This window comes from Primulina tabacum, chromosome 9 (genome assembly GCF_025594145.1).
Source record: "Primulina tabacum isolate GXHZ01 chromosome 9, ASM2559414v2, whole genome shotgun sequence".
Taxonomy (NCBI): Eukaryota; Viridiplantae; Streptophyta; class Magnoliopsida; order Lamiales; family Gesneriaceae; genus Primulina; species Primulina tabacum.
Window position 1 is genome coordinate 4,126,086 of NC_134558.1, and position 9,072 is coordinate 4,135,157.

The 9,072-nt window shown below is 32.8% G+C and overlaps 1 protein-coding gene across 1 annotated transcript; it reads right to left on the reverse strand.

Annotated features, from left to right (window-relative positions):
• Positions 1–3,064: 3,064 nt before the first annotated feature.
• LOC142556778 (small ribosomal subunit protein uS4y-like) lies at positions 3,065–5,568 on the reverse strand. Its single transcript, XM_075668265.1, has 3 exons — positions 5,433–5,568; positions 3,965–4,346; positions 3,065–3,469 (listed from the first exon to the last, which is right to left on the reverse strand). Exons 1-3 carry the CDS (start codon positions 5,458–5,460, stop codon positions 3,286–3,288), a joined length of 594 nt encoding a protein of 197 aa, XP_075524380.1. The 5' UTR covers positions 5,461–5,568; the 3' UTR covers positions 3,065–3,285.
• Positions 5,569–9,072: the final 3,504 nt, after the last annotated feature.

Consider the following 9,072-nt stretch of genomic DNA (forward strand, 5'->3'; position numbering starts at 1 on the left):
AAGAATCGATTAAACTACTCAGATTTACAAAGCCGAATTATTGGCTAAAGTCTTATGTGTCTATGGTTTCTGAATTTTTCAAAAATCTACGAGAACTTTCTACAGTGTACGAATAGTTAGAAAGGACGGTGACGTGAAAAATACGGGATTAACGGCTAATATATTTGGAACAGATATAATATTTGATTTGACTGACCATTGAATCCAATTCTACGAATAAAAGAACTTGTAAATCAGTTAGGTTCTCTAGAATCATCACATAAGTTCAAGTATTCAAGCTTTCTATAGCCCAACTGCTTTCAAGATTTCTTAGCATACTCTTAAGTATTATAACATATAATTGAGGATCAATTTATGATTAATATTTTTATTTCGAAATACTTTTAAACTGACAGTTAGTGTATCGTTCATTGTTTTTAAGTAAGTAAGCTATACTAGGAGTTTCAGTTAGGCGGATATAAAGCATTACTGAATCAGGCTGTTACAAAAGTTGTAGTCTCCAAATTCTTCTGATGAACATCCTTCCCACAGGAAAGAAGAGATGACATATGAGTTATTCAAATATCCGACTATCCAGAAACATCTTTGTGTTATTCACATTTCAGTCAGCTTAATTTTTGTAATCCAACCGTTTTTCTTACTTAACCAATTTTAAGTGTTCAATCTGTTGGTTTAGTTTCCTTCATCACATAACTTATCTGATTAGCCAACTAACATTGACTTGACAAGAATTAATAAATTCAAAGTTGTTAACCCAACCAAATTATTGGACAAACTAGTGTTATCATTTAATCAAACCCTCTACTAACCAAATCACCCAATCCTAGTAGGCCAGTTTACATATCTTCTACTGTTTTATATTAAAAAAGAAGACATCTTATTACATTCTTTGGTCCAACTTGGTTACACCAACGTAATTATACATAAATATCATCAAACATCAATGCGAGTCACATATTCAAGGGGCAAAATGGTAATAAAAAACTATCTACTTTCTCCACTACTCTAATAAATCGTGACGCAGTTTTCTCTCACTAAACTACTTCAACTTTAAGTTTCTACGTTTTGTCTTTATTTTTTTAATCTTATTATTTTATATTGATTTTGAAAATATTAAAGTACGTACAAAAAATTCAGTTAGCTAATTTCGTTGTTTTTTTTGTCAATTTATGAGTAAAAAAATATTAGTTGTGCATGTGTCACTATTACTAAGTATATATAAAAGATGGACACCGCAATCTCCTCCACCTCGCAATATGTCTTTCTTTATATTATATTATATTATATTATATTATATATATTTATATATATATATATAGGGTTAGAGACAAATAGTGGAAAGTACTTAAAACCAAACAACGAAGGAAGTTATTAATTAATGTTAGAAAAAGATCGAATTGGATGTGACAACAAATAAGGTCCGTGCCGTGTCTGCTATGGGCCACTGTCACCATTATTACGACTTACAGAATTTTCCAATATATCTTTATTGTGCATTTGAATTTAATTTATTCACTGTCAATAGATAAGATTTTGAAATTGCAGTGAGTATGATATTATATAATTGGTTTTTATTATATATATATATATATAATGAATTATTGGTAAATACATTTTTAGATAATTTAATATCTAATGGAAAATTTGAGTCTTTATTATTTGCCATTTCTATTGATATTATTTGAAGTTTTTTTTTTTTTTTACTACAACACATGCAGGGAGGGGGGGATCGAATCCGGAGAATATGCTAATCCGACAGGATGTGAGACCATTGGGCTACAAGTCCGGTCTCGATACTATTTGAAGTTTCATGTTCGTTGAACTCGAATTTATCAACCTATATTAGTGTTATCAATAGTTGAAGATTTTGAAATTTGAAGCCCCTAAAACTTATGGAATGTTCCATTTGGATCAAATGATTAAAAGGACAAATTCACCTCTCAAATTTAAAACATTGTATTATATTTTATAATATGTATAAAATAATCATTAATTCTATATTAAATCTCAAATGGTTGTAAGTAATTATTCGTATCCCACGATTTTGTTTTCTTACTATGGGATTCGATTGTTTTCCTTCATCTAGAAAACATTACAAAGGCGTGATAAATTCAAATCCCGACAAATTGTGGTACTGATTGTTCACACGATATTTATTATTATTATTAATGTATTCAATGTCCTTTTAAAGATTTGAAAACAAATATGAAATAAATAAGTAGTTAAATATGAAATTTTTAATTTTTTTTTAAAAATTCAAAACTGTATTTGAAGTCCCTTAAAAATATAAATTAAATTTAAGTGTCCATAACGATTATATAATTTCATTTAATTTCAATTATTATTTTGAGTTTTGTTTTATTTTTATTTTTATATGTATAGCTATCACTTTTCTCTGTCATATTAAATACAATATAAATTTTTTTATATGATGATGATTTTTAAAAAATGATGATTATTTTTCAAATTTTTTAAAAATCGTCATCGTGAATTTTGGTATATTGATTGTTCGTAAATTATTATTATATATCTTAATTAAAATTTCAATATAAATAATTTTTAACATTTTCTCAAAATTAATTAAATATTATTATCAAAATTTATGCATTTATTAAGCGATTTTTTGAAAAATATTTATTTATTATTTAAAAATTTTATAGACAAAGTAATATATGACTTCTTAGACAGAATTTTCTATTTTCATTCAATCAAGATAAAAAAATCAAGTTTTTTTTTAAAAATTTGTTGTCATCATTTTGTTGATTATCTAAAATGATATAAATTTTTTTATATAATAATATTTAAATTTAAAATATATTCATGAGAATATATCAATAATTTTAAAAAGTTTTCAGTGTTAATATTTACTAATTTGATAATTAATTACCTAAAAAATACTTCATTCGTCGCACAAATAAAACGTTAATAAAATCATTACAATAGAGTACGCATAAGGATCCTAGACAGCAAACATGAATACGAGTCAGTGCGAATGAGTGAATAAAAGATGCAAGAACTTCAACTCCAACAGAAACATCAATTATTCAATAAAAGATGCAAGAACTTCAACTCCAACAGAAACATCAATTATTCAACACCAATAACAGGAACATGGCCACAGATTTATCCGAATCTAAACCAAATATCTCAATAGAAGTTCTAAACGAAGCTGAAAACGAATAATCAATGAAAACTATGATATTATCACTGCACGAGCAGCACAGATGAACTCAAAACGATGTTTCCTAACATTATTGCTGCTAAGTGATGGATTACTGCTGCTCCTCATTCCTCATCATCTTCATCACCGTCACCACCAGACGCCTTCTTTGCAGCTGCCTTTTGGTTCTTTCTCTTAACTCTACCAGGACGACCACCACCAAATGGGCTTGTGAGGGAAAAATCAATATGTTTTTGGGAGTCTACCCTCACCATAAAAGAGGGCACGTTAACAACTTGCCTCCCTACCCTAAGATATTATAAATATAACTTTAGTTAATGAGTGCAATTCACGACACTTAGTCTTCGTGTATGTCAACATACGAAGTATCAAGAATCTGGAGGATTCATGCAGTTGTTGATACATCGAGTGTAAAGAGATCCAAGAAAAGTTGGCACAAGATAAAAGACAATGACTAACATATGACTGCGTATAACATGCATATGATATCCCACCAAAATAATAGGATGAAAGAAAGTGGGCGTTGACAAGTTACAGAAACTCAGGCTTGCATGTGCGTTCTTAAGCTTTATTGAAGGGGGAGACCATGAAAAACCAATAAAAGCATATACCCGACACCTCATCTTGGCCTTCGTGATTTTATTTAAATTCTGTAATAGCTAATGCTGCATATATATCACAAATTTGATTAAAAATTACGTTTAAACTATCACAGGCTAGATTAATCTCAGCTATGCAAAAGAATCGACATGGAGTCTTACAAGCGAAGCATCAAATATATACCTGATATGCCTTTGCCTGATGAGCACTCTTGCATGGTGAATAGACTTGGCCATACCAGCCTTGAACACCAGAGTTTGGAGGCGGCGCTCCAGGAAGTTTTCGACAGTGAGGGCCAATACATAATCGAGCTTGTTCTGGCTCTCATCTAGTAGCCCGTGCCTGTTCATCCTCCTCAGAAGGGCTTCACCCTCAAAAATGCGACGAGGATCCTTCTCGTCAAGAGTCAAAAGCATTCTTGCAGCATTCCTAATGCGGCTCAGTGCATACTGCACCCTCCACAGCTCCCTCTTGCACCTCAGACCATATTCCCCAACAAGCTTTAGCTCAGCATCTAATCGCTCCTTCTCATAAGGCCGGCGCGGTTTCTTAAAGGTCTTCCCATCTGAATCCAAGACATGCAAAAGCCCATAAGCTCGATATGAAGCATGATTACGTTTATTATGGCCGCTAAGTGCACTAAATATGTGCCCTGGAGGCTAGGCTACATAAACGCATTATCATATTCCATAATTTAGATACATCATTTTTTTAATAGCATCTAAAATACAATTACAAATTATCGACAATAATAACACAAATATCTGTTACAACACAAGAAAACATGGATAAAATAATGCATTGCACTTCGATTTCACCATCCCATAATTTAATATGTATTCAAAGAGCACTTTGAGCCACTACATCAAATGTTTCGGCGAGCGAGCCATTTACTGAAGGTTACACCTTGGCTTATCCCTGGGCTTTGCCTGTCGCCTAAGCATGTGGTTTTCGGGATTTTATAAACGCATGACGACTAATTCATTGCAGTATGTGGACATACCCCAATTGAAGGGATCACCCTTACTGAAAAGCTCAAGTAACTGAAAAAACCTAGTCATATGTATAATTACCTTTGAATGCATGTCAAATTTTAATGTTACGTCTGGCATAACACGTAAAGCTAGCGAATCATTTTATCTTCCAGCATAAGTATGCACAACATGTAACACTAGCGAATCATTTTATCTTCCAGCATCAGTATACAATATTCCAGCTCAAACATTAGGGCAGAACATAATCTATACAATCAATCCTACATTACAACAGATGAGAGGTTCAGGACAACCTTCTTGTGTCATGCTGTAATCTCAATAGATCGAAGGATCACTATAAAATTACAGCAGCATTCTTCTTACCATAAAACCAGCAAATTAGCTGAATTTACAGGAACTATATTACATCTATTGCTAGATACTCTAAGAAAATAAAATCAAAGAAGCAATTTTTTTCCGCACAAAACCAGGAAATCAACTGAAAACAATGTAATTCCATCAAATATAAATCGAATAGATATTCAACGGGAGAAAAAATAAAACATAAAACGAGTAAGAAGACGACTACGCCACAATCAAACACAAAACTATATCGATATTTCTCGAACTGATGCATCTGTCATCAATAGCTTAATGAATAATCAAATGGGGCTTACAGTTGCGATAAAATGAGACGTTCACCATAGTTTTATGCCACCGCCTCCGCTGCGATTCTCAGTCTAGCCGATCTGTGTAGCAGACTGCCGTATAAATTAAAAAGCCAGGGTTTCAATTGTTGAATACAGATTTATTTATTCAGTTTTTGGGTCATATGGCACTTATTTAATGGAAAGCCCAGTTCGGAAACAAGTTGGGCTTAACGATAATAACACCGGCCCAATAATTTGCTTATGTAATTACATTTGAATTAATTTGAAGACTTAGGGAAAATGACTAAAATAGTAATTTAAATTTGCCTATTTTATGTTTTGGTTTTAACCGAAATGTTGACGTGACATCAGAAAATACTGATATATTTAACGCCGCATTAACATTCTATCAGATTTCCAAACAGGGTGGAACATCACTACTTATGGCCATATCATTCCTTATATCCAATGGGTCAAATTTATTGTCAGACATCTGTAAAATGTAAGAGGAGGTTACGAGATAATTCAGGAATTATGCGAAAAAATGCGAGGGCATGGAACAATTGAGAGTAAACAATGAGAGTAAGCAAGAGTAATTAAGAAGGAACCAACGGTAACAAAGTATATATACTTTTACTCTAAAGGTAAAAAACAATCTTTCAGTTCCGAAAAAAAAAACGCACATCAACAGTAGTAATTTGCAGGCTCTTGATTTGCATATTTATTATTCGTATCCTCATCCAACGGTAAAATTGATTCAAACTCATGATACGAAGATTCCAGAAAATCATCCCAATAAAACCCACGTCGATTATAACCCACTGACACAATTAGTCATTCAAATTCAAAAATTTGGGTAATCAAGTTTTTATGAACTGTCATAGGTTAGATACTGATGTGTCACTGTCTAGGATGAATTCACGAAACAAAAACCAATATGCATGTCCTAAATATGCCTTTAATATGATGAAATAACGGAATTTCAGGCAGTGTATAAATTGTGTTGTGTCTGAATTTGGTGTTGGCAACACCATCGGGCAACACCGCTGAGTTTTAGTCAAATTTCCATAAAAAAACTTTTGATTTAGAAATGATAGCTCCCACACTAGAAGAACGATCTTCAATGGATTCCTCTAGGTAGCTTTTTCCATTATTATTTTTATTTAGAAGTGGTAGCTCCCACAATAGAAGAACAGTCTTCCAAGGACTCCTCTAGGTAGCTTTTTCCATTTTCTTCTAGGCACCATTTTATTTACCTCATTTATGCTTTTCTCCTTATGCTCTTATTTTCCAAGTCTTTTTTTCACGTTAGACAAGATCATGATTTTCATATGCATCCTTAACTTATCGATGCCTTGGATTGAGCATAATCCACTCTTTAATATTTTGATTGAAAGTATGAACATTTAGAAGGTACCTTTCAGAAATTTCCTTTACCGTTCAGAGTTTACACAGAAACATGATGAATGTGAATATGCAATATGCCTAGCATCTTAAAAATAGACATGCATGAAAGGATTTGTCACTGGTGTTGGCAACATTAATGACAATATGTGTGTGTGATCATTGTACGCACATGCTGAGAGACTTTCGAAGATAGGAAAATCTCTCAAAGTCCAGAGGTTTTGTGAATATATCAGCCACCTGGTTATCAGTCCTAAAAAATTCTAGTCGAATTATGCCTTTTTAAACCAAATCTCGAATAAAGTGATGTCTTATGTCTATGTGTATTGTTCGAGAGTGTGGAACATGATTCTTAGAAATGTCTATAGCACTAAAGTTGTCACAATATATAATTATGATGTCACTGTGAAAACCATAATCTTCAATCATTTGATTCATCCAAAAAAGTTGTGATCAACAACTAGCAGCTGTTACATACTCATACTCGGCAGTGGATAGGAGCACACAATTTTGCTTCTTACTGTACCAAGACACAAGGTTATTCCCCAGGTAGAAACACCCACCCGATGTGCTATTCCTATCATCTAGGTCTTCAGCCCAGTTAGCATCAGAAAAACCTACCAAATTTGTGTTTGTTTCTTGTGTGTTCCACAATCCTAACTCTAGTGTACCTGCAACGTATCTAAGTATGCGTTCCACAGCTTTTAGGTGTGATATTTTTGGATTTTCTTGGTACCTAGCACACAAAAAGACACTGAACATAATACCGGGCGTGTAGTAATTAGGTACAAAAGACTATTGATGATGTTGTTGTACATGGTGTTGTCAACACCATTGGTAACATCATCTCTATACAGTTTTTTTCTTGATCCTATGGGAGTTTTTATATGCTTAGAATTATCATTTGAGAACTTTTTAACCAGATTCTTAGCATACTTGGATTGACACATAAATATACCATCATGCTATTGTTTAACTTGTAATCCAATGAAAAAATTCAATTCTCCTACCATGCTCATTTCAAATTGTGAAGACATGCACTCGGCAAAGTTATTAACAAGTTTTTTGTGATGAAGCACCGAAGATAATATCATTTACATAGAGGCAAATCAAAATATCATGCTTCAATTTTTTGAATAAAAATGGTTTTGAGGTCTGAACCTCATCATTAGTCCATGCATTCTCAGGTTTAACTCGGCTGTCACCATCTTCATCGATACTTCTAGGTGGTGGCCAACATCTAGACCCCATTGTCAAGCTCTTTCCTCGATGAATTTTATGTACATCCTCATCTTGACTTTCCAAAACTCATAGTTTGATTCATCCAAGACTGGTGGTCTAAAGGCAGCACTTGAAGCCAATGCGCCCATTGAGCTATTGTTATATTTCCTGTAAAAACGACAGTAAAACAGGATCAATCACTTAGTGTATCAAGCGTTGACTATGATACCACTTGAAGGGGCTGTTGATCATAAACGTACATGAAATTAATATATTGTGTGTATCAGAAGTTAGTGTTGTACTCTGGTGTTGTCAACACGGGCACACAACATGCAGTGGAAATTAATTATTTAACACACAAGTGTAACTTGAATAAATAGATACCAGATTTAAATTATTCACATGTACGATTACTTGTGCAATGCTTTATGACAAAAATTAACTAGAAAAATATATAATCGTTTACAACAAAATAATACTAGTGAGAATAACAAAACCAAATTCCTTAACACTCCAAGAAATTAAAATGCATCAAAATAAACCAAAATCAAAACTAGATGCATAAACAGAAATTGCTTAAAAAACATAGAAGAACACTCTTCGATCAACACTTTGCGTCAGTGTTGTTCTGCACGTGTCTTCAACACCAATCAGCAACAGCGACATAAACGTGATTCGATCATTCAAATTATTAGTACGAATATTATCTCCAACTCAGAACGTCGTGTACGTTCAAAAAAAAAACTCCAGCAGTTGCGTAAAGATCCTCTAAAATTCGGACAGTTCTTTTCTCAATATTCTATATATATATCTTCATATTTTGATCTAATTATCTTTCCGTAAGAACAAAATCCTACAAACATGGAAATAAGAGTTTATTAGAAATAAGGCTCTATTGAGCTTCCGACAAACGTGCTCTGGTACTGCTTCACAAGAAATTTGATCTTCGTCCGTCTTATTTTCAACCTGAAATATAATTGTTTATGAATTCAGTATGCCTTTGTCTCCCTTTACTTTATCTTCTTTGAAGATAAAATATCCT

Coding starts and splice junctions, on each gene's coding strand:
- LOC142556778 (XM_075668265.1), bottom strand. CDS start 5,460: ATGGTGAACGTCTCATTTTATCGCAACT. Junction 4,347..5,432: donor CGTCTCATTTTATCGCAACT/GTAAGCCCCATT, acceptor TCTTGGATTCAG/ATGGGAAGACCTTTAAGAAA. Junction 3,470..3,964: donor ATCAGGCAAAGGCATATCAG/GTATATATTTGA, acceptor ATAATATCTTAG/GGTAGGGAGGCAAGTTGTTA.